The sequence below is a fragment of the Cetorhinus maximus genome, chromosome 6 (assembly GCF_964194155.1).
Source record: "Cetorhinus maximus chromosome 6, sCetMax3.hap1.1, whole genome shotgun sequence".
Taxonomy (NCBI): domain Eukaryota; kingdom Metazoa; phylum Chordata; class Chondrichthyes; order Lamniformes; family Cetorhinidae; genus Cetorhinus; species Cetorhinus maximus.
The window spans coordinates 10457104-10483923 of record NC_135884.1 but is presented as its reverse complement, the minus strand read 5'-3'; the positions used below and the strand labels follow the sequence as shown (position 1 = coordinate 10483923).

Here is a 26820-nt window from a genome sequence, read left to right as displayed (position 1 = left end):
CTGAATATGAAGCTGCCCATTACGATTGGCATGAGCAGGCCATTTTTTAAACACAGGTGGTTAAAAGGCAGGAAAGGAAGGGGCAGGGGTGAAAATGACCTCCAGGGGATGCCTCCAAGATGCTACCCCCCAACCCCCACTTTGTTCCTCCTCCCCTGGTCTCCAAAACCCACACCCTGCCCCCTAGGCTGCCCAATCCCTCCCTGGCCTAAAAACCAGGAACTTACCTGGCTCAGTCCGGGATCGATCGAAATTCTGCACACCCATCAACGCCCGCTATCGAGTTCTGGCACTGTTGGTACTGCTAGAGCTGCTGGCCAATCAGAATTCACATCCCCCCCTCCCCTGTGAAATCCAGCCCCATGTGCTTATCTAGCTTCCCCTTGAAGGTGTCGATTTTAGTCACCTCATCTCTGCACCAAGTACCCTGTATATAACACACACTCTATAACAAAACGTATATAACATCTGCTGTGCATTTGGCTCATCGCTGAGATCACCGCTGATGATAGCCACTGGTTACCTTGCAACAAGCGTTGGTCAAGCTCTGTCCTCATGGCAGAGCGCGATCCCAGGCTGCGGAAGATGACGGGGTCCCTTCCCAAAAAGTCGGCCGTCAGTCCGGAATACAACTCGTCACCTGAGGAAGGGAGGCAAATCGAGTCAAACGGTGTGGCTGTCCTCAGCTGCAGCTGACTGTACCCCAGACAAACCTTCCTGGTATCCGCCCAATCATTCTCAATTGAAGGTTTAATGTCATTTTTTTTAGCATCCTGTGTTCGCCGACCTGCGGTGACTCCTGATTAAGAAATCTTGATTTTAAAATTCTTACCCTTGTTTCTCAAATCTCTCTGTGGTTTCACCCCCTCCCTATCTCTGTAATCTCCTCCAGTCTCACAGCTCCCCTGAGGTATCTGTGCTCCTGTAATTCTGGCCTCTTGACCATCCTCGATTTTAAATGCTCTCCATTCGTGGCCGTGCCTCCAGCTGCCTAGGCCCCAAGCTCGGGAATTCCTACCCCAAACCTCTCTCCCCTCTCACCCACTGGAGGCAGTGGTATAGTGGTGTTATCACTAGGTTATCATTAGGTTATTAATCCAGAGACCCAGCGTAGTGCTCTGGAGACCTGGGTTCAAATCCCGCCATACCAGATTGTGAAATTTAAATTTTAAAAAAAATCTGGAGTTTAAAAAGATGACTATGAAACCATGGTAAAAACCCAATCTAGTTCAGAGGACAAGAAATCTGCTGGTCTGGCCTTCATGTGACTCCAGACCCACAGCAATGTGGTTGCCATTGGAAATGGCCTAACAAGCTTTCTCAAGGGTAGTTAAGGGTGGGCAATAAATGCTGGCCTAGCCATTGATGCCCTGTTAAATGAATTAAAAAAAAGGTCTTCTTTTGATGAAGCTGCTCTAATATCCTCTGAAAATACCTGAAAATACCCATGTGAGCTATATAGATGCAAATTTGTTGTTGTTGGACAGCACTCAGCTACTCGCTGGATAAGCTCAATAAAGCTGATTCCTTTCAAGGGGGGAACAACACTGACAAGAGTCACCAGTCAGGTAATCATGGGCCCATACCCTATTTTCCAAATCCCCTCCCTTTAAGTTAATTTAACAATGATGTTGGTTGGGGTCATTTAGGTGGGTTCTTGATGGCGTGTTTTATTTGAGCGCGGACTCTCGTCCTTCAGCTCTTCTCGGTTGTCCCACAGATCTTCAATTCTCCCACTAAGACAGTAATAGAACCACATTTCAAACATTCTCCCATTCCTCAGATATCGTCAGAAAATGGGTGAAGGCCCCTTTTCAAACTTGCCCTGAGGTATCTCGTTTAGGACAGAATGGAGTCCGATATATAAGTAGGCCTGAGCGGCTGAATGTTCCTTTGTTCCTTGTTCCTATTGTTACGAGGTAACACACAGCTTTAAATTCCATTCCATTTGCATTGCAATGAAAACTTTGTCCCCCACCCCCTCGTTCCACTTTGTATCACGAATGTATTTTTACAAGTAAACTCTATGTTGCAAAGTGATAAATAAGTGATTCATTGAGCAGAATTGAATGTGAGGGTATCTCAGGGAGTAGTTCCAGCTATGTCTTGGTCTTATCTAACCTATGTAAGTGTGAAGAGTAGAGAGAAAGACTGCCTCACTCAAATTCTACCAAGTGGGAGAAAGTAATACATTACAGTGGTGACGAATCCTTCACAGACTAGAAATGAACAAGACTCTCTTCATCTAAACGTTCCCCTTTTGACCCTCAATTTGGAAAGGCCTCATCTTTTGCGATTCTCCGTGTGATCCACTTCATCACCAGGGCTCCTTCTAAATCCCAGGCTGATGGTCTAAAACGGGCTTTTTGCACGAGAGGTGCCTCTGAATTTGAGACCCTAGGATTTCAGCTGGAGGAGGGATCGGTAGGGGGGGGTCAAAGGTCAGGGAGACAGCAGGGAAGGGTCAAATCCATGTCATGCCTGATTTAAGAAAAGGATTATTAGGTCCCTCTGCAATTGTCAGTAATACGCTGGAGTTAGGCAGGTTGCTGCCTCCTCAAGTCGCTGGCCTACTTTTTCATTCAGGGATACAGTGCTAATGAGGCATGACTACTCGTATCTATGTTGCTAACAGAGACATATGGAATAGATTAATAACCTGGTGATGCACTGCACTTCTCCAGGGCGATGGGACTAAAGCAAAAGGTGCTGCTGACCTCTCTGACAAACTGATTCGACCGCTCAATAATTTTTTGGGGGACCCTGTTGGACACAATAGTTCGACTTTTAGGAATAACTATTAAACTGGCTGCTGAAAAGCACGGTTTCTCCAAATCAACTGCTAAATGGTCTTACTATCTCCCTGGTGTAGGTCTTTCGAAGGGTGATTTATTGATAGGATTAAACACCACGGACTGCTTGTTACACCATGAACTCGAAAGAGGCACATCAGCACAGCACAGTGCCGGTATCAGACAGGGTAATACATAACGCAGGGAATCATACCCACATTGGGACTCTCAGCAACCCGATCTCACTCAAAAAAGGACTTTTAAAGAGGAAATGTTAGGGCTCCTGTAAAAGGGAATTCTCATCACTAGAACCCATTTAAAGAAAGATTCTCTATCAGAACCTTTAAAAGGAGGATTCACCTCATCAGGAGCCTTTAAAGGGGAATTCCCATCTCAGGGCCCTTTAAAGGAAGATTTCCCTTATCTGTGTAAAGGGTTAACTCTAATGATAGCTACTGTGTGTGCTTAGGGAGCTACATAAGTGATTCATTGAGCAGAATTGAATGTGAGGGTATCTCAGGGAGTAGTTGCAGCTATGTCTTACCTATGTAAGTGGTTAGCACGTAAATAAATGGTTTTGAACAAAAGACCATTGCCTCCAGCAACATCTCTTCTGGGCTAAGATGCCAACGAATGCCAAGATAAACCCACAATAACAGAATCAGGGCCCTACAAAGAGGGATTCTCATCACGAGGACCCTTTAAAAGGAGGATTTTCCTCATCACGATCTTTGGAAGGTGGCAAGCGGGAGGGGAGGGATTCTTAACATTAGAGACCCTGCTAAAGATGTTTGTTTTGCAATTTTCAAATTTCTTACCGATGATAGTGCTCGCAAAGGGCCGGTTCGGGTCATGTGGGCATTTGCCACGCCCATTTTCCAGACTGTTCATGTCCATCCTGAAAGCGTGCTTGAACAGCAAAACACAGAGAGGGATTAGTTAGCGCGACCATTTCCAGCCTGGACAAGAAACTGCAGACATAATAATTCACGGCAGTACTGTCACCGTCTCTAGTTGTTGGCTACCTCCGATTTTGTTTCCCTGCTTTCACTGTGGGTTTGTCTGTTCCTGAGGTTTACATGAAAACCTTGAATGTGTCACAGTGCTGGTGCAGTGCCACAAAACTGCAAAGAAAACAACCAAATCCAAGTTTTAGCTTGCTAATGATTTTTAAAAATTCATTCAAGGGATGTGGGCTTCGCAGGCTGGGCCAGCCTTTGTTGCCCATCCCTAATTGCCCCTTGAGAAGGTGATGGTGAGCTGCCTTCTTGAACCCCTGCAGTCCACATGGTGTAGGTACACCCACAGTGCTGTAAGGGAGGGAGTTCCAGGATTTTGACCCAGCGACAGTGAAGGAACGGCCGATATATTTCCAAGTCAGGATGGTGAGTGGCTTGGAGGGGACAGGCTTTAGGGAGTCAGGAAGTAAGCTACTCGCTGCAGGATTCCTAGCCCCTGACCTGCTCTTGCAGCCACAGTACTTATATGGCTAGTCCAGTTCCGTTTCTAACAGCAAATCTATTTTCATAAAACAGGGATAGAAGTGGTCTTCAGTAAGGCTGTATATCTAAATAAGATCTCGGAGCAAGCAATGGGATATGGGCGTTTAAGAATTGGAGCTCATTGGAGTCAGTCAGTCTTCAGAGCGAAGACCATACCCTGGGACTAGACATGTCCTAGGGGTAAAATGGTGTTCAGTCTGACTACACCCTTCCCCTATTTGAGCTTATTGCTCCCTCCTGTAGGTCACTTAAAGTTAACAGATGTGTGTGGAGTACATTATATAAAGTCGTCGCCTTTAGATTCAGTCGTGAGGAAGAGATTCATGTAAACTCGAGGCAAATATTCACCACTTATGCTATTTTATATCCTTTGAGTCTTGTGATCCGATATGGCAGAATCAACATGCCCCAGTTAACTGACAGCATTATTACTCTTCCCCCACGCAGGTGCTAGTATCAAACATTTCCTGCCTGAAACCTCAGCAGCCAAATAATAAGATTGTAAAGCTGTGCATCAGATAACTGTATCAGAGTCTAATATCTAATATCTAAAATCAAGTGATCCCCTGTGAGAAGCGGCATGTTATCTCCCGGCAGAATACCTCCATCTGCCATGCAAGAGGAGTGCTTTTTCCCCCCCAAACGCAGTAGATCAAAGGATCACAGAATTGTTACAGCACAGGAGGAAGCCATTCAGCCCATCATGTCTGCACCCGCTCTCCAAATGAGCATCATGAATTAGTGCCATTCTCCTGCTTTTTCCCCCATACATACCCTTGCACATTGTTTCTATTCGAATGATCATCTAATGCCCTCTTGAATGCCTCGATTGAACCTGCCTCCACCACACTTCCAGGCAGTGCATAAAATATTCAAAAGGTTCCCCTCTCCTGTCAGGGACATCCACGGATACAGCTTGAGTAGCCGGTCAGTGACCCGAACAATTCCCTCACATCGAGTAGAAAATGCAATGGCACTACTACTACAACAACCACTTGCACTTATGTAGTGCCTTTAAGGCAGTAAAACGTCTCCCCCCCCACCAATGCCTGAAAGGCATTTCACAGGAGCAATTATCAGACCACATTTGACACTGCCCTGCATCAAAAGCTATTAAGATAGGTGGCCAAAAATGTGTCTTTAAGATGCATCTTAAAATGGAGGGGGGTGGGGGGTTGGAGGTTGGTGAAGAGATAACGAGGGGGTGAGGTTTAGGGAAGGATTTCCAGAACTTAGGGCCTAAGCATCAACAATCCACAGGTTCACCATCCAGGTGTGCCTATTATAGCGCATGATGGACATGGTTGAGTGCCTCTTAGGAATTCCCTATTTGCTTATAATGGAATTCTTTAAAAATATGACAGTTAATGGTTGTAAATAGACAATAGAGACAATGACAGAAATTGTGTAATAAAGAGGTGGTATTCGTTTCTCATGGACTGTGTAGGCATTGGGTGTTACGGAGTAGAGCACATACTGGGCTGTGTTAATTTTCCCATGTCTAATGCTATACAGCTGGCATGTGCTCTTATTGCTGGTTCTTGCTGGCACACAAGGCGCGTGAGGCAAGAGAACAGCTACCACTGGCGCCTGTGCATACTGAACATCAACACTTCTCCATGTACAGTGCAGTTGGATAAAAGCCAAACATTCAGTCAACATCTGGGCCTGCGATGTACATCTTCATATGCACAGCTGTGCTTCCAGTCCAAGCTGGCAGACTGGGTTATAGGTGTCCCTCACCGCCTGAGGGAGAAACCGTAACCTTGTTCAGATATAAACCACCGATCTCTCCGAAATTCTCCCCTCTTGCCCTTTCACCTTTGTCAGATTTGGAAAGCTGGAACTATATGAAGGAGCAGCATAACGGTAACATATGCCCTGCTACTGATTAATACAGCCTGCTGAAGATCGGAGCGATTCAGCCAAGCCAAACAAAAACAATTCTTTATAGATCTCTGGATGAATTATTATCACTGTGTGACTATTAGTTTGCATCGTGCAAGCTTAGGAACTGCTGATTGTGAAAAATTCTGATATCCCCCCATTGCATATAGTGTTCAAGCCCCAGAAGTTACTCTGAATATCATCAAGGGGGAGGATTTCTGCTGCTTGCTGCATTATAGTAACATGGTAAATATATAGGAAAGTTTCCCATACTCTTGAGAAAGCTCTCATGATTTTCCTAGTAATAGGGGGAGTGAGAAACTTGTCTGGGTAAGTGCAGTTCCAACGACTTTCAAGGAGCTCAACACCATCCAGGGCAAAGCAGCCCACTTGATTGGCACCCCATCCACCACCTTCAATATGCACTCCCTCCACCACCGGTGCACAATCACAGCAGTGCGTACCATCTACAAGATGCACCGCAGGAACTTAGCAAGACTCCTTTGACGGCACCTTCCAAACCCGCGACTACCTAGAAGGACAAGGGCAGCAGATGCATGGGAACACCACCGCCTGTCAGGTTCCCTCATCCTGACTGGAACTATATTGGCGTTCTTTCACTGTCATTGGGTTAAAATCCTGGAACTCCCTTCCTTACAGCGCTGTGGGTGTACCTACGCCACATGGACTGCAGCGGGTCAAGAAGGCAGCTCACCACAACCTCCTCAAGGGCAACTAGGGATAGGCAATAAATGCTGGCCTAACTAGCGACACTCACATCCTGTGAAAGAGTTAAAAAGCCGTCCCCTCTACGTTTACAATGTCACAAAGCAATTGGAGACGACCTCCTTCCCCTGGAGTTGGGACTTTCACATGCTGTGCATCTCAGATTTCTATATGGCAGCAAAGGAAAACAAAATGAAAAATGCTAACGGTAAGAAAGAAACAAAGGAAGAAGCAGTCACACAGCATTATTACATCTCTCAGAAATATCTCAAAATTCCTCACATACACCGAAGGGCAGTCGTGTCCAGCAGCCGTGTTGTGTACAGCAGGGTCGCACAAACAGCAGTGAGATGAATAGCCAATTAATCTGTATTTGGTTGAGAGAAGAATATTTGCATGGGCACCCAGGGGGATCCCTGCCCATCTTTGAATTGGTCTGTCCGCAAGCATGACCCAGACCTCTCTGTCGCTTGCCATTTCAACGCACCACCCATGCTCTTATGCCCACATGTCCGTCCTCGGCCTGTTGCAATGTTCCAGTGAAGCTCAACGCAAACTGGAGGAACAGCATCTCATCTTCTGACTAGGCACTCTACAGCCTTCCGGACTTAACACTGAGTTCAACAACTTTAGATCATGAACTCTCTCCTCCATCCCCACCCCCTTTCCGATCCCCCGTTTTTTTCCAATAATTTACATAGATTTTTCTTTTCCCACCTATTTCCATTATTTTTAAATGTATTTCCATCCATTGTTTTATCTCTACCTTTTAGCCTATTTCGACCCCTTCCCCCCACCCCACCCCCACTAGGGCTATCTGTACCTTGCTCGTCCTGCTTTCTACCCTTAATGTCACCATTAGCACATTTCTTAGCTAATATCACCACCGTCAACACCTCTCCTTTTGTCTATGACATCTTTTGGCTATCTCCACCTATCACTGGCCCTCTATCCAGCTCTACCTGTCCCACCCACACCCCCCCCCTTAAACCAGCTTATATTTTACCTCTTTTCTACTTTTCCTTAGTTCTGGTGAAGAGTCATACAGACTCAAAACGTTAACTGTGTTCCTCTCCGCAGATGCTGCCAGACCTGCTGAGTTTTTCCAGCTATTTTTGGGTTTTTTTTGGAATCGGTGAGATGTTTAACATGGAGTGAAGCTACCACAACAGGCAGGCTGAATGTCCTGTTACAGCCAGGTGAGGAGTGGGAGAATACGGTGCCCCTCCCCTAACACCTCTCGGCTGGCCACAGCAGGTATTTTTAAAGGAATTCGCCTGTCAGTTTAGTGAGTGTTTAACTGTTTAGGTGCTGTGACTGTAAAGGACACACGCAGACAGGTTTACTTGTGCGTTTTAAAAGGGAAGGAAGTGGAAATGATGATTCATCGTTCTTAATACCTGATAAATAAAACATAATAAAAATGCTCCAGCTCACAGGTACAGCCAAAGGGCTCACACGCACACTGCATTGGGCTACGAGGAGGGAGGGTAGGTTCAGCTGTTTAAAAATACCCAAAAGAAGGTCAGTCACATACGGATCCTGTAAGTTGATGTGTTGGATGGTCTCAGGCCTTGGTTGGTGATTTTTCCTGGGTTCTGCGTGAAGGTGATTAGAAGTCTTGACGATCTCTATCTTTTCCTCTGAGGTCAACACAGCCTGCGGTATTTGGATGGTCATGTATAGACAGGGCACGTACTTGCTGAAAGGTTACAGAGAGAGAAAGAGAGAGAGAGCACGAGCTCTCCTCTCGCTGTTACCCACTTACTCACTCGCTGTACGTGACTGACTCACTCTGGAAAGCAGTTTCTTTGTAACACAAAGGGTTAGCTTGCTACCAGGCAACCTCCATTCACAATCTGGCCAGTTCCAAATATGGGCCTGAATCTGGCCCCTGTTGGGGCGTCGACATCGGGAAAGAAACGCGATTTCACACCGGCTAGCCAATTACCCGGCAGCCAGCATCCAACACCCGCCGAGGGAGGCTCAGCACTGGAGGGCGGTGCCGAGGTAAGTGAGGGTGCAGGCAGGGGGTAAGGCTGTTTACAACGAGATCCCTGAAGGCTGACAACTGCTGTGGAGCTGGCTCAGGGAGCTGCAGTATTGTTCAAAGGATGTTTGCACACAGAAAATGCACAAACTATCGCTAATGCAGCGACAAACAACTGACAGCAATACTCTTAGCTCCTCAACCTTCAAACATCTTCTGAGCACTTTATCCCACCCTAGATCGTGAATGATGCAAAAACCCGAAGGCCACCTGGTCCACGCACCAAGTGTAAAAGAGCATGGGCCACTAGAAATCCAGGTCGATTAGGGTTTTAATTGGCTTAATTGGAACTTAATTGTGAACGGGCGCACTTCCGACCCCCACGCTATGATGCGGGACAATGTCGTTTTCTCGTGCTAATTTTGATCAGCTTTGTGTCCAATAGCGGCACATAATATTCGCAGCAAGCTGGGAAACCTTCATTCAAGGTCCACTGTTTATGACTTAATTGCTTATTATAGTGAGAGGTCTGAATGCTCCGAGGTGGAGATCCTCCTCAGCTGGTTGGTGGAGCCCCCTCTCAGGCAGGGTCCATTGTCCAGAGGGATTTCATTGACCAGTCCGCACCCACCTGAATAAACAGATTATATCTGGATATCCATGACTAGTTCAGGGGATGGGCCGTTCACACTCGTTGACACTGATTGTTCTATTGGTCCACTTCCAGACAGCACATCTCCTTTCTGATAACTTTGTAATTTGCAAGGTGAAGTCATGTAAATGTGCGGTCATTTTAAGAACTGCTGTTTAGGCCACTTAAAAATACCATGGTCAATCTTCTTAAAACCTATCCTGTGGTTTCAGTCCACTCGATAAATAAAGTCATTTTTGATAGAAACATGGTTTTATAACGATCTCATTGAAAAGACAACGCTACCAACAGTGCAGCACTCCCTCAGCAGTATGCTGAAATATCAGCCGAGATTCAAAACATCTGAGCCAGCTTCTAAACACAGCCTGAAAAGGGGCAACAGTTAAAAAGACTGTAGTGAACTTCCTGCCTCACTCCCATTCCATTACCATAGTTACCGTGGTCTTTCAATGAGCAGCAACGTCTGAATCAGGCACAACCTTCATTATTGCACGCAAATCAGGAAGAGCATTCTTGCTCTTCCTGGCCCCAGGTAAATAATATTTTGCATATCTTTTTTGTTCACACTCCAAACAATTATCCCTCTAAGTCGCATTGGGGTCCTATGTATACCACAGGGCCCAGGCTCCACTAGACCAATGTGAGCCGCCACCACCCTGGTCTATCCCTTTGAGATTGCAATGATTCCCCACTCGTAACCACAGCTTCCTCCCTGGACTGTCTTGCTAGCTGGGCTGCGAGCTATGAACAGGACAGCGAAGAGTTAAAATTCACTTTGCGAAATAGTGCGGCGCTTTCCTACTCAGGGATTGCCACCTGAGCAAAGCCAACACTTGTTCCAAGTCCCTTCAGAGAATGGAGTTCTCCAGCTGCATACAGATGTTCCCCCACTGAAAGATTGATCTTTCAGTGTGGAGCCAACAAACATTCATGTCCTTATGGGCTAAATACAAGCCTTACACTGATGACGTTAACAAAATGAAAATGATTAAAACCCAACATATATACACGTGCACATGTATGGTGAGAGTTCAGATCCGATGGTCTAGTTCCCTAAGTTGGACTAAGTTTACTGAATGCCCCCCCTTTCTGTCATTGTCTTTTTATTGTCCACTTACAGCCATTAATTGTCATATTCTTAAAGAATTCCATTCTCAGCAACATGGGAATTTCTAAGAGGCACTCAACCATGTCCATCATGTCCTTTAACAGACAAAGTGCAGTTGATGGTTCCAAACCCTCGGGCATAACAGATGCTGCTCTCAAGGAATTCCAGACTCCCAAACCTTTGCTTATTGATTACAAGGGAGGATTATTACCCCATGCAGCCTAACGATTGATTGATGGATTGAGAGCAGCCACTCTCTGTCCGTGCATTGTGTCTCAATGAATCAAGGCTGAGGGGCAGCGACTGAATATTTCCTGTGTGAGGTTACCTAATTGAGTTATTAATCATAATAAGGGCTGCATGTAAATCGAGGAGCAAGGCATTTTCAGGGTCATAAACCAAACCAAAGTTTTATTCCTCTCCTAAAGTTCCCTTCCTCCATGTCCCTATGACCTGCCCCCATTTCCAGCTATTCTTCAACTGGGCAATGGCAGATATGAACAAATGCTTGATGTTGGCATTGCCATCCATTGATGCTCAACCCAAAACTGGCATTATCTTGTGCCTATGCAACAACCCTCCAAGATCTCCCTGCACCTCCAATGTTAACCGCTCCAATACCGGCGGCTGTGCTTTCAGCTGCCTTTAGGCCCTAAACTCTGGAGCTCCCTCCCTAAGTCTCTCCATCTCACTCTTCTCCCCTAAGATGTTCCTTAAAACCTGTCTGTTTGACCAAGCTTTCGGTTACCTGTCCCTGCTATCTCTTCACTTGCCTGGGCATTGAATTATGTTTGATGATTGTACCTGTAAAGCGCTTTGGGATCGTTTACGTTAAAGGCGCTCTATAAATACAAGTTGTATTTTAGTTCCGATTTCGGTGCATCTAGATTATCACTTGAGGAGTAGTTTTAATGGTTTGCACTCTAGGCCTGCAGCACGTGTTGGAATTTGGGGTACATGCTCCCCACTGATTCTCTTATGGATTGTTCAGTTTAATTGGAACGTTAATTGCTTCTTGGTCATGGATGGAATGATTTGCGCTCCCCCCATGGCAAGTTTGTGGTGAGGGAGGGCATTTAATCAGGCGGGAGAGTGGCAGGTGGGGAACCCACCACCTGATTAAAACTGTGGCGGGAACGTCCTAGGCGAACCTTCAGCCTAATGCCCCCCCCAAGCTACCCTCAACCCCCATACTTGTGGGAGACATTGGCGGAAGTGATGTCATGGAAAGCGGGGGCGATGGGGACGTGACATTACGGAAAGCAGGCAGATGGGCACGAGCAGGTTCTAAAGGGAAGCAAGTCCCGGGAACCCAGGGATGAGCTTAGGGAACAGGTGAACGTGTGGAGATTTACTGCCTCCACAAACTTCCTTGCTGTGTGAACACATCTGAACAATGAGCAGGCTGTGGGTTAAAGCTCTGCTGTTTAACTTCCAGTCGCAGTCCTTAATGGGGATAACGTGAGAACATTTGGTGCAAACCTTAAAAACAAATCACTGACCCAATCAGAGGTAACGTGATCCGAACCCCACCCCCACCATCGCAGTCAGGCTAACACTTGCTGCTCACACCCGACCCCTCAATGAACTTCGAACCCCACCAATCCCATTGCAGCCCGCCAAAATTCCAGTCCATTGGAGCCCTCCTGGTGTTTTTTTTTGGGTTTAGGAGGTTTGAATGTGATTGGGCGGTGCTGCGCTGGATGTGATGTTACCGTGTGGCAATGCCTCGTGACGATGGGAGTTGGAGCTCCTTTCCCCTTGGTTGCTGATGATGAATTCTGGGGCTGGTTTGCTTAAAACATCAGGTTTTGGTTGCGATATTTAAACAAATATATGTTTTTTTGTGGCTCCCCAACTTGTGACGGCCTAGCCAAGTGCCTAGTTCACCAAGTGGTAGTGTCGGCCCACGACGGGAAGGCCCTTGGGTTTCAATTGCCGCACCAATTGAAGCCTTTAATGCCCACTAAAAGGCCTCGCTCTGCTGCCAGTGGGTCGAGGGTGGGGTGGGCTGCACACCATGTGGGAAGTACGACCAGCAAACACATGCGGAGTTGCTCGTGGGCTCTCAGGGAGGTCCCCCATTCAAAGGCAATCAGGGCCTGATCGAGGGACCCCGCTTAGGGAAGGAGGGGGGGGTGGGGTGTAGTGCTGAGAGCCACCGCTCCCTTGCTGCTGACCCCTTTCACCTTCCCCTCACCCCCTGCGATCCCCACCCCACCATTGCCCCTCCCACCATTGCCCCACCTGTGGCCTGGGTCCCTCAGCCTGCGCTGCCTGGGCCTCGGTGGGTGCCGTACTGACAGCAGCCGCCACCTTTCCCGGTGGCACTGCAGTTCAATGGAGCTGCCGGCCTCCGATTGGACTTCTTCCCCCAGGACCTTTGATCCCGAGAGTGGGCCCACTGCTGGCCTGGGAAGAGCCTAAGTGGAACAAGATGCATCCCGAAAAAAGTAACATGGGGATTACCACCAAATCTGCTTTCGTCACCCTTTCAGGCAGTGAATTCTAGATCATAATGTTTCACTGTGCAAAAGAAAACTCTCCTCATGTCACTTCTGGTTCTTTTGCCAATTACTTAATTTCATGTCCTCTAGACCTTTCTGCCAAAGCAAACATTTTTTCCTTATTTACTCTATAAAAACTATTCATCATTTTGAACATCTCTATTAAATCTCTGCAATCTTCTCAGCTCTAAGGAGAACAACCCAGCTTCTCCAGTCTCTCCACGTAGCTCAAGTTCAGGGAGATTAGAAAAGAGTGGAGGGGGATTAGAAAGCAGCATATTCTCAGGTACAGTGGCCCCGTTATTATCCACTGGCTCAGTGGGTGGACCTAGCTAGGGGGTTTGCCAAAGTTGTCATGTGTGACAGACTTGTAGTGGTGCAGGAGGGTTAAGTAAGCAATTTTCTTAACTTCCATCAGTCGTTCCCCTCCCTTTCCGCTAAGGAGCCTTGTGGGCAAATCAGCAATACAGAATCGTGAATCAGTTGCCACACCTCAAATAAAGATTAATGGTGGAATTTAACAATATACATTGACTTGCACTCTAGGAATTGCAAGTTGGCTATTGTACAGGCGTCATACAGTCCAACAAGGTACTGTTGGCGTCTGTTAAAGAATAGTTAACTTGTGCACAGATGTACAGTGGAACAAAGCCAACTTTTGAATGATTAAATCCTCATGGAGGCAGCCTAGCAACATTATGCTTTAGCCGCACAGGTCAGAGCAGGATTAACTAAAACTTCAATGATTAACCAAACCGACTGACAACCTCTGTGTTTCCTTTATTAGGATACTCATTTAGATTACAAAGTGTAGACATTACTTTCATGGCAAGTAGGTCCCTCCATCAATGCCTCATTGTTGATCTTGGGTACTTGTTGCCTAGAGTCTGTCCTGTCTGCTGCTGATCACCAACTTCATTTCTAAAGCTTGTTCTTGATAAAACAAAGGAAGCATCTATCGCTAAAACCAGTGCCCACAGATACTGGCTCAGAATTTAATTGAATGTGAGATCCCTCAGGCAGGAATAGTAGTTTGACCAACAAATGCTGGTCTGGGAACCTGCTCCCTGTGCATGGATCTGTCTACCATGGTTAGTATCTCATCTATCCTAAGGAATAGTCATTTAGTAGTACAGAACTTGAGCATTGCTGAAAAAATAGACATGCCGAAGCTTTTTGTCTTGCACTCATCAGGACACTTGCAAGAATACCAATATAAGGGGAAAACAACAATTTATACTGTATATGAAGAGAGTGCTGATTGTTTGGCAAATGGACTCTGATTGGTAGAGGCATTGCCAAGGAGAATGCATCAGTGATGGTGACTGACAGTTAACTGCCAAGCAGAGTCAAGCAATGCCTTGACCAATCAGGGTCAAGCTGCCTGATTTAAATTTCAAACAATGCTTGGCAGTTAACCGTTAGTCACCATCACTGGTGCATTCTCCATGGCAACCCCTTTACCAATCAGAGTCCATTTGCCAAACAATCAGCACTCTCTTCATGTACATTATAAATTGTTGTTTTCCCCTTAAATTGGTATTCTTGCAAGTGTCCTGATGAGTGCAAGACAAAAAGCTTCGGCATGTCTATTTTTTCAGCGATACTTATCCCAGGGAATTGATTCTGCCTGCAAGCATACACTGAAAATCACTTCCAGGTAGGCACAGGATGTACACAACTCCAGAGCCGCAGAAAGCAAGCTTACATTTATATACTACTCTTCAAACTTCAGGAAATTTTTGTTTTATTCATTCTTGGGATGAGAGCGCTGCTGGCAAGACCAGCATTTATTGCCCATCACTAACTGCCCTTGAGTAGGAGGTGGTGAGACATTGACTGGCTTTCTAGGCCTTTTCAGAGGGCAGTTAAGAGTGAACCACATTGCTGAGAGTCTGGAATCACATGTAGGCCAGACCGGGTAAGGTTGGGAGATCTCCTTCCCTAAAGGGACATTATTGAACTAGGTGGGTTTTTAAGACAATCTGGTAGTTTCATGATCATGAGACTAGCATTTTATTCCAGATTTATTAATTAATCGGATTTAAATTCATCCAGCTGCTATAGTGAGGTCTTATTTCATGTCCCCAGGGCATTAGCCCCAGCCTCTGGCTCATTAGTCCAGTAATGTTACCATTATGCTACCATCCTCATGGGTCTCGAAGGGTTTTAAAGCCCATGAAGCGCTTTTGACATATAGTCCATGATGTAATATAGGAAACGTGGGAGTCAAATTGCGTTAAGCGATGTTATAAGAGCACAGGAACAGGAGTAGGCTATCCAGCACACTGAGCCTGTTCCAACATTCAATCAGCTCCTGGCTTCTCTGTGTCTTAACTCGATTTTTGGCTGCCAAGTCCTTAAAACCATTGGCTAGCAATAATCTATTAATCTCAGATTTAAAGTGATTAATTGAGCTACCAACTACTTTTTGTTGGAGAGAATTCCACACATTCACCACCCTTTGCTTGACAAAATTTCTCTCCTGAATTGCCTGGCTCTGATTTTAAGGTAATATTTCATTGTTCTGGATTCCCACATGAGTGGAAAAGCTTCACTCCTTTAAAAACCCCCAAATATCTCAATCAAATCGTCCTTAACCTAACTTGCACAACGCTCCTTCTGTTATGTTGTTATATTATTTCTAAAGAGCTAGGAACTAATTATTACGTGAATATGTATCCAGGGTGCCACATTCACTGTCGCACTGCAGTCATGTGTTGAGTGACAATGTATCAGTCTATCACTCCACCAGCCACATGGAGAGCAGAAGAAGTAAATTCAATGAAGCTCCAGAATTTTGAGTCTAAAGAGCGATTATTACGGGAACTAGAAGACATAATGCCTTCCAAGGCTAATGTATCCTTTCCAAAAGAAATGCAAAAATACTGCAGATGATGGAAATCTGAAATAAAAGCAGAAAATGCTGGAAATACTCAACATGTCAGGCAGCAACTGTGGAAAGAGAAACTGAGTTAATGTTTTAGCTCTGACCTTTCTTCAGAACTCTCCGTTTCTAAGATGTGGTGCTCAGAACTGTACACAGTAATCCAGATATGGTCTAACCAGGGCTTTGTATTGATGTAGCTAAAGCTCTTCTCCTTTACATCCTAATCCTCTAGTTTTAAAAACTAAGGCCTGGATTTTTGCAGAGTCATGGGGACTCTGCAGCATATCTAAAATTACACTGGAAACCTGGATCCGGAAGTCGAATAGATGTGAGTGCTCATAAAGGGCAGATAAGGTCTGTAGAACTGTCAAGTTATTTAAATGGCCAGCCCTTTAACCATTGAAAACCAAAACATCCTGCCTATGTCTGTGAATCAAATGAAATCTGGGATGCAGTTGCAATAGTTGTTTGTTGACATAACCCTAGGAGCTATCATTATAGCATTATTACAGCTTGACTGCTTTCCACAACCCATCATTATCACAGTGGGGGGCTGCAAGTTCACAGTTTGACATACAGCTCCAAAAGCTTTTTGAAGATTAGCTGTCTTTGATGTGGTGAATACAAATGTTTGTTCTTATAAGGGATTAAGTACTTGAGGGGATTTAAATTGATTGAATGGCCTTTCATGAATGAGAGTGCTGTTTTATAGCAAAGTCTGCAATAGATATTTAGAACTTAATTTTATTTCATCTCAGCATGGCTCCTGAGGTCTTCCCATGGTGGATACTGGGTGAGTTGGCATGGAGGGTTTAAGGGAAAATGGTGGTGGGTGGGGGCATGGGTTGAAATGAGTTGGTACTAAGTTGACATCGGGGCTATGAGGGTCCATGGGGGTAGGTGGGGGCATGGGTTGGCATGAGATGGCACGTATGGGCATGGGGAGTAGGTGGGGGGGGTTGTGAGGGGTGCAGCTTAGAGGGCCTAATATTTAACAAAACAGCTGGGACAAAATCCAAGAGAACAACCAAGATGGACCTTTTAACCAGCCCATCTTGGCACTGATGCCGCCTCCGATTTGCATTTGCGGGCGACGACCCAACTCTATTCTACACCCACCCCCAGCACGAAGATCCTGCCATTCGGGGCACTTAGTCCCGAGGCAGGTAGAGTGAGCCAGGTGATTTCCCGACTCTGCACACCCGCTTTGGGAGCAAAAATCCAGGCCCAAGATTCCATTAGATTTTTGATTTTTCTTGTACTTGACTACATTTGACACGGACTTCAAAATCTCTTTGGGCCAGCGCTATTACTAACTCTTCTCCATGTAAAATGGTGAAAATCTGTTAACAGCAATGAGATAACGACCAGATACCATAATGTTGGTTGAGGGATATATATTGACCCAGGACCGCTGGAGAGAATTCCATTGCTCTTCTTCAAAGAGTGCTGTGGGATCTAATATACTTAGCTGTGAGTGCAGTTAGGGACTCAATTTAACATCTCATCCAAGAGGTGGCACATCCAATTGCAGTACTCCCTCAGTACTGTGTTGTCTAGATTCGGTGCTCAAGTCCTAGAGTGGGTCTTGAACCCACAAGCTTCTGACTGTGAGGAAAACATGTGCTCCCACTGAACCACAGCTGATAACTGGACCTAAATAGCTGTATGTCAGCTTAGCAGGCCAGTGATCAGGCCTCAACACCTGCCATTGGAAAGTGCTGAGTGCAAACTGAAGCATTGAGTTCCAAGTCCAGCATTTCTTGACTGCACATGCTGTCTGTACGGTAGTCGAGGTGAGAGAATTGTTCGTTTTTAGCCCGGTGTGCACTGTAAATCTCTAGGAGTTGACACTAAATGAAGCACATGGCGTGAAATGCAAGTAAATGATCCACACACGCTCTGTCTACACACTCACAGGAACAGACAGGAGCTACACTGGACGAATAGGAATAAATTATTGGTCCAACAGGAACAAAATAAAGTGTAAAAAGTTTCATCTTACACCCTGAATTCTGGTTAGGGTTTTCGTGGATCTAATTTTGGAATGCATGGTCCGGCTAGAGCCTGAGGAAGAGCTCGTTGCAGTTACGCACATGGTACAGCTCCAGGAATGTGCCTCCAATAGCCAACAACATTCAAGCTTTCCAGTTAAATGAGCTGAGCGCTACAAATTAGGAACATAGGAAATTGGAGCTGGTGTGGGCCATTCGGCCCGTCACGCTTTCTCCAGCATTTGATTAGGCCATGGCTGATCCTCGACCTGAACACTGCTTTCCTGCATTATCCCCACATCCCTTGATGTCATTAGCATCCGAAAATCCATCGATTTCTGTCTCGAACGTGCTCAATGATTGAGCTTCCACAGCCCCCTGGGTAAGTTTGCAAAATATTCTCCTAAATCAAATATGCAACAAGGCAGCACTGATGACATTTCTCGAAAAGCCAACTTCAGACCCCAAAAGGAATTGTGAAGTGGGGGGGAATCAGTGAGGCCCCTCTCCAAGGGTTCCATTTGCCCATTTCACTTACTGTAAATTTTTGAAGGAAAACAATTATTTCCAACATATTTTCCTTTGTTAATTCTCTCTCGGTTCTGCAACATTGGAACTGCTTCACTCTATTAACATTTGTAAAATGAGTTTTATAGTATTGAAGTTCAGGCCACTATTTAGGTAAGCAAACATTAAAATGATCTGCACCTGGTTCAGCAGTGGAGATTGCTAGTCCAGTTGGAGGATGGATCAGATACAAAAGCAATACAATAAATATTATCACATACTGTACAGCCATATACCGTAACCAAGAAACAACTGCAATAAAAAGTGATCGATGTGCGATCACACAGATCATGGAGTACATGTTCTCCATCTTATAAATGGATATAGAAACACTCGGGAAGGTGCAAAAAAGACTTACAGGGATGATTCCAGAACTGAGATGTTATACCTATCAGGAAAAATTGAACCGGCTGGGACATTTTCTTCTGGATCAGAGAAGGCTTTGGGGTAACCTGATAAAGATCTTTCAGGTTATTGGAGAGGTTTGATAGGATAGATGAGGGAAGGAGTTTCCACTTGATTCCATCATTGTAAGATAGTCGCTAATGAATCCGATGGGGAATTCAGGAGAAATGTATTTACCCAGGGAATGGCAAGAATGTGGAACTTGCGCAGGCGCAGCTGAATTGAATAGATGCATTAAAGGGAAAGCCGGAAAGGCTATGTTGATAGGGTTGGATGAAGAGCATCGGGAGAAGGCTAGTGTGGAACACAATCACTAACACGGACCAGTTGGCTGAGTGACCCATTTCTGTGCCATGCATCTGTTGTGAATATTTCCTTCACAATGAACATGTGTGCTCTTTGCCCTGTTTCCTTAAGTCATTAACCTGGGTTCACTTTCCCTAACTCATTAAGTATCTTCTAAACCTCAGTGCGGTTCCCACTGGCATGTATTTTATCACTGTAATCTCTTTCTATGAATTTATGTTGCCTCTTTAATCCTCTCTTCCTGAAACTGAAGCTACGGACTCAGTTATCCCTGTGGACAATTCCATATTTTGATCAATTCTCTGCCCTCTCATGTGACTTGAGGACCTCTCAATATGATTAGACCCTCCTGGGTGGACAGGAGCTGACCTCCATTGTTTTCTGGCCTAAAATGAAACCACAGCTGTCACTTCTAAGCACCAGAGCAGTAAACTGGGCACTTCTGCACTCACTTTAGGATGAATGAAAAGACAATGCAGTCAGATAGAGGGTGGGTAAGCAGCAGAGCCGGGTGACAAACTCTCGTCTAGCCTTTGTCCTGGTTTCCCTGATGGCACCAGCTCTCGCTAGGGTGTCGAAAGCTTCTTCAAGGGCCCTGAGGTAGGTGGGAGGAAGGCAGCTCCTGCTCCTCCAGCCCCACAAGGACTGTTGAAACAGGCGCTCGTGAAACCAGCAGCACCCAGCTCTCAATCACTGGTGAGTTTGCCTGTCCCTGGGAAGCCCCACACAGCAACAGTCAGCTCTAAACTTGCACTGTGGGAGCCCGATTTAAGTATCTTCACTACTGTCGGATGCCCCGATGTCCACATCTGTAATGGCGGTGGGTGTGTGCGTGATGCCTAAGGGCCAGAAACCTCAGTGTTTAGCTCCTTGACCCAATCCCTGCTCTTACGCAACCCCATACCAACCCCCCCTGCCTCCATCTCCCACCACCATACCCCCAGCTCTGACCAATCCCCTGCCACACATCCTGGGATCAAGATCAAAGGGCAAGATTTTCGCCAGGTCATGGGGGCGGGAATGGCACTAGCCAGCGTTCCACTCCTGAGCCATTTTCTCCCAGAGCCCAGATTGGGGAGGGAATGGCACCAGCCCAGGTAGCTTGTTTAGAAAATGTAAAGGTCAATTATTAGGGGCTGACCGGAAATTTCCAATCAACCTGCAGGCAGCACCACATCCCCCCCCCCACCACACAAAACCCCCACCCCCGGCACCGGAGCATGGCAGCTGTCTGGAGAGCGCCTCCCAGAGGCGAATTGGGAGTTGGGCGGGGCAGTCCTCCAGGACGCCTTTGCGAATCTCCTACAACCTGCCTCATGGCCACACCTGTGGTGACCACAATGGTGGGCCCGGCAGCTGTGGGCATTTTTGAATTCAAGATTTTTTTTTTAAAGTTGCCGAGAGGGTGCCTTCTGAGGCAGGAAGCCTTCTCTTCTCTTCCTTATCTGCAGCAGAATGCAGCAGCTCCTTCCGTGCTAAAGGGCCTCCTCTTGGACCTGCGGCTTTAAGAATCCACCTTAATTGGACAGCGAGGGGTCCCTCTGGCCACTCATTGGCCGCTCCAGGCAAAATCCATATTGGGTGACTGCTCTCCACATGGCGCGGTGCTGGGTCCCACTTTCGGCCCTGGTGTCCACGTCCCAAAATTACAAAATCCTCTTCAATTTTTACTGTTAATACAGTGTAATACATTTCCTAACTGAGCCTCAGGGGCAGCCCTCTCTGTACGACAGCCCTATATGTAGAACAATGGGCCTATATGAATAGCAGTTCCATATTAAAGGCAACGGTCTATTAACGACAGCCCTGTATGTATACGGCAGTCTTACATTTGAGGTAGTCCTGTATTAAGTCAGCCCCCTATAAATGAAGCCCTTATAAGTCACTGCTTATAAAATAAGGTCTCTCACCGCCCAGGCTTCTTCAATGACAAATGAGGTGACTGTCCTCGGGAATTTTCCTCTTCTCACTTCAGTGGAGGAACCTGCGTAAATGCTGAGCCTCCAGTAGCGGAGCAGGAGCAACACCCACCTCGTCACCCTCCCGCCCGCACCCCTCCTGTCGCCCGAGGAGGATCCCCGTCAAATCGAGACAAGGTTCTCGGTTCTAACTCTTGTCGCAGGTGAATGGGTTTCGAGCGAGCGATCACCGGGCTCTTTAAAAAGTGGGAGCTGAGCAGCAGCTTACCTCTCCTCTGTGCCCCACGTACACCAGGGCACACAGCGGCTGGAAAGCGCCCGTTCCGCAGGCCAACAGGTGGGTTCGGTTGTAAGGGTGCAGTACCCGCACGTAGTTGGCGCACTCACTCTGGAACAGAAAGGAGGGCAGAATAAGGCACTAGGTTCATCAGAGTGACAGAGTTTCTGGGTCAGGTTTGTGCTCATTAAGTGTTGAACATTTGTATTCCGTCCTGACCTTCCCCATGTTTAGTGGCCACACTCCACATCATACTGTGCGTTAAATCGGGTCCACAGATCAGAAACAGGCCAGCCCAACAAGTTAGGTTAAAATTCCCTTCAAAAGATTCAACTTCCTACATTTATAAAACTTAATTTCAGGATAATATCACAACAAGTTTCATTTATATAGTACCTTTAATGTAGTAAGATGTCACGAGGCACTTTGCAGGAGCATCATCCAGCAACATTTGACTCTGAGCCACATCAGGAGAGATTAGGACAGTTGAGAGGTTAGGTTTTACAGAGTATCTTCAAGGAGGAAGAGAGAGAGGTAGAGGGGCGGAGAGGTTTAGAGAGGGAATTCCAGAGCTTAGGGTCTCGGCAGCTGAAGGTACAGCCACCAGTGATGGGCCAGATAAAATCAGGAACGCACAGCAAGAGGCCAGAATTGGCAGAATGCAGAGATCTTGGAGGGTCGTAGGGTTGGAGGAGATTGCAGAGCCAGGGACGGCCAAGGACATGGAGATATTTGAAAACACGTTTGAGGATCTTAAAATCGAGGCGTGCTTAACCATGGGCCAACGTAGGTCAGTGAACACATGGGTGATGCATGAGCAGCAGGACAATTATTTCTGTCACTGGCTCCAATGTCATAAGTGTGTAAGCTAAAATCTTTTTAAAATAATTGACCACCCTGGTGTTCTGTCATTTCCCAGTCTCTGTGGTACTTCCAAGGATTAACTGTACACTGGGGTCATTTTCCTTAATGATTCAAGTGCAGCCTGAAACAGTGGGCAACGATGTTTGTTCATAACAGCTAATGTCGCCCTCACATGTGCCAGTTTCTTAGGTGATAATAGCAAGCATTTTGGCCTATGAGGGTGTCTTAATCTGACACGTATTGACTGTCAACTCCTGTCCCAGCTCGGATGTGCCGTTTACTTGTGTTGGCATTGCCTCCCATGCCCTTAAACAATGGAGGGAAGCAATAGGTGACCTCTGAGAAGCTAATACTTCACCGCAATCGGCCTACTGTGCCAGCTGTTTCACAGAGGCCTTCGGTTGAAGTCTCTTTACCATTTAAGGCCTGACAAGATGCTCCGAGGTCAGGAGGTCTCTTTCCCAGTGCACCAGTCCCAGCGAGGAAATGGCTGCCCTATTGTTTTTGCAGTGTCGCTTGCTGAGTGTTCCTGTGCAGCAAAAAAAAATACCCAGCGAGACTCAGACACTGCTCCCTAGAGATATGCACTTCCACCGCCGTATCAGTCCTTTTGCAGTAACCCTTCCCTCGCTGATGAAAGGTTGGGAAGTGGGCATCAGAACATTTCGTAGAAAAGAAAATAAAGTATCACTGCCAAAGAAAGCACACAAGAAACAGCCTCTCCTGAGCAGGTCAAAGGAGCAAGGTCAGAAATAGAATTTCAGATCGTTCCCATCGCACGCTCTAGTGTTTAACAGAATAGGAAAAATAAGCCCAGCCCACATTCATTGTAACATTGTCTCTGTTACACATCCCGCCTCATTGTAAAGTTTATAATACATCATCTGTGATATGCACCCCTTACTCCTGAGGAGACTCTCAGAATATTATCAATGATACACGCCCTGCTATCTGGCCACCCGTATCAACCTTCAACTCGTCCGAAATAGTGCAGCTGTTTCCTCATTGACAGGAAGTGTCACTCTCCTGTCACTCCCGCCGTCCTCTCCTAGCTCTCCTGACTCCCCGTGTCCCAGTGTACTAGTTCAAAACTCTCAGCCCCATCTTCAAGACGTTGCCATCCTGATCTCCTCGGACAATCAGAACCTTATCCACCCCTGTCGTTCTTCACGCTGTCACTGGCGGCCAATCAGCCACGATGGTCCTGCCCTCTGCAATTCCCAACCCGCGTATCTTTTGCCTTGTCAACCCCTTCCCATTTTCAAAAGTTGACTGTGCCTTCAGATCCCATCCCCACCTCCCTGATAAGTGATCACCCATTTAAGGCAGGGATGAGGAGAAATCTTTCCTCTCAGAGGGTCGTGAGTCTCTGGAACTCTTTTCCTCAAAAGCCGGTGGACGGTGGAAGCAGTGTCTTTGGAGACAGAGGTAGATAGATTCTTGATAAGCAAGGGGGTGGAAAGTTATAGGGAGTAGATGGGAATGTGGAGTTGAGTATATAATCAGATCAGCCATGATCTTATTGAATGGTGGAGCAGGCTCGAGGGGCTGAATGGCCTACTCCTGTTCCTAGTTTGCATGTTTGTATCATTTGCCCTCTCCTCATATTCAGCGTCGATCAGATTTCCCTCCTATTCGAATGAATTATTCAAAAAGGGGGGAAGACAGATAGCACGAAACTACAGGTCAGTTAGCTTAACATCCGTCATAGGGAAAATGTTAGAAGCTATTATTAAAGATGTTATGGCAGGGCACGTGGAAAAATTCAAGGTAATCAGGCAGAGTCAACATGGTTTTGTGAAAGGGAAATCATGTTTAACCAATTTATTGGAGTTCTTTGAAGAAGTGGATAAAGGGATAAAGGTGGATGTACTGTACTTAGATTTCCAGAAGGCATTTGATAAGGTGCCACATCAAAGGTTATCACGAGAAATAAAAGCTCATGGTCTAGGGGGTAACATATTGGAATGGATAGAAGATTATCTCATTAAGAGGAAACAGAGGGTAGGCATAAAATGGTCTTTTTCTGGTTGGCAAGATGTAACGAGTGGTGTGCCACAGGGATCAGTGCTGCTGGGGCCTCAACTTTTTACAATTTAGATAAATGACTTGGATGAAGGGACTGGCTAAATTTGCTGACCAAACAAAGATAGGTAGAAAAGTAAGATGTGAAGAGGCTACAAAGGAATATAGATAGGTTAAGTGAGTGGGCAAAGGTCTGGGAATTGGAGTATAATGTGGGAAAATGTGAAACTGTCCATTTTGGCAGGAAAAATAAAAAAATAAGCATATTATCTGAACAGTGAGAGACTTCAGAGCTCTGAGATGCAAAGGGACCTCGGTGTCCTAGTGCATGAATTGCAAAGGTTAGTATGCAGATGCAGCAAGTGATTAGGAAAGTTAATGAAATGTTATTATTTATTGCGAGGGGAATCAAATACAAAAGTGGGGAGGTTATGCCTCAGTTATACAGGGCATTGGTGAGACCACATCTGGAGTACTGTGTACATTATTGGTTTTATTTAAGGAAGGATGTAAATGCATTGGAAGCAGTTCAGAGAAGGTGTACTAGAATGGGCAGGTTGCCTAATGAGGAAAGGTTAGATAGGCTAGGCTTGTATCTGCTGGAGTTAAGAAGAGGCGACTTGATTGAAATATAAGATCCTGAGGGTTTTTGACAGGGTGGATGTGAAGAGGATGTTTCCTCTTGAGGGAACCTAGAACTAGGGGTCACGGTTTAAAAATAAATGGTCGCTCATTTAAGACAGAGATGAGGAGAATTTTTTTCTCTTAGAGCGTTGTGAGTCTTTGGAACTCTCTTCCTCAAAATGTGGTGGAAGCAGAGTCTTTGAATATTTTTAAGGCAGAGGTAGATAGATTCTTGATAAACAAGGGGGTGAAAGGTTAAAGGGATAGGCAGGAATGTGAGGTTGAGGTTACAATCAGATCAGCCATGATGTTATTCAATGGCGGAGCAGGCTCGAGGGGCCGAATGGCCTACTCCTGCTCCAAATTTGCATGTTTGTATCATCCGTCCTTTCCCCATGTTCAGTGCCCACTGGATTTCTCTCTCATGATCAGGAAAGTGCTTGTAAAAATCTTCTTCCACATAAAAGGCAATAAAAATGGCACAAAAGGCAAACAAATGCATGTTCTTGTTTTAAAAGGATCTTGGCTAGAACATCATGAAAATAAATCCATTCAGGGTTAGCTGTGTAATCTATTAAGAGAAACTGCAAACTCTGAAAATTTGAAATTAAGACAGAAACTAATGATAAAATAAAAACAAAGTTCTGGAAAACTCATCAAGTCTGGCAGCATCTGTGGAGATATAAAGAGTTAGTATTTTAAGTCCAATATGACTCTTCTTCACTTCCAAAGAAGAGTCATATTGGGCTCAAAACATTAACTCTGTTTCTCTCTCCACAGATGCTGCCAGACCTGCTGAGCTTTTCCAGCACTTTCTGTTTTTATTTCAGATCTCCAGCATCTGCAGTGTTTTGCTTTTATTTTACAGAAACCAATGACCTTCTTCCACCATTTTGAGTGGCTTCATTTTTTGCACAAGATACGTTTTGAGAGAATAAAGTTATGCGATCACAAATCGAGAAACCCCAGATAAAGAGGGGAATTGGAAAAGACTGAAAAAGGAAAAAAAGATTGACTAATCTTCTCTCTTCTTATTTCCAATCAAGATGTCTGGTACCAGGGACCTGCGGAGTCTGTGCCAATCATGTACCATCTCCTGTTCATGGTTATCAGATGACATCACTCGAATCGCAGAGCAAGGAAGCTAACAGAACTTGCCCATGCCATTACCTACAGGTCAAAGGTCACTTGCTGCTGCAATTAATGGTCAGTTAGACCATTCGGCCTGGCCGCTCACATCAGGCCTTCACGAGGCCTCATTAACCCTCCTAATAAGATATGGTTGAACAGCATTTAACATTGGCGGAAACTGTGCTGGCATTTCTGTTACTGAGTGTGTCACCATAAAACTGGATCCATAACTGGACCCGCCAGCTAGTTTATTCTATAAACTCTGCCACTTGTGTGGTGCTTGAGATGTGAGGCAGTTTCTCACATCTATCCTGCCAAATTCCTTTGTCAAATTAAGCAGCAATGGAGAATGTAAAAGCAGAAAGGTAAGTCAGGATGAACACAAAATGATAAAATGATAATTTCCTCTCACTGAAAGCCCCACCTATGAGTGGGGGGGGAGGGGGGGTGAGGGGTGGCGCTGCTGCCTCTGAATCTAAAAAAGGAGATCGCCCCCTTTGCCTTACAGCTAAAGCTACCAGGCTACCCGCTTATTTTTCCATTCATTCATGGGATGTGGGTGTCACTGGCTAGGCCAGCATTTATTACCCATCCCTAATTGCCCATGTTCACAGAGCATTTTAAGAGTCAACCACATTGCTGTGGGTCTGGAGT

At 45.8% G+C, this 26820-nt stretch overlaps 1 protein-coding gene across 1 annotated transcript in view; it reads right to left on the bottom strand.

Moving 5' to 3' along the window:
- Window positions 1-26820, bottom strand: part of LOC144681516 (semaphorin-3G-like) — a 152282-nt gene that overhangs the window by 32007 nt on the left and 93455 nt on the right. The window contains 3 exon segments of the mRNA XM_078543158.1: window positions 524-640; window positions 3611-3701; window positions 21514-21633. Coding sequence (XP_078399284.1) covers window positions 524-640; window positions 3611-3701; window positions 21514-21633 — 328 coding nt within the window.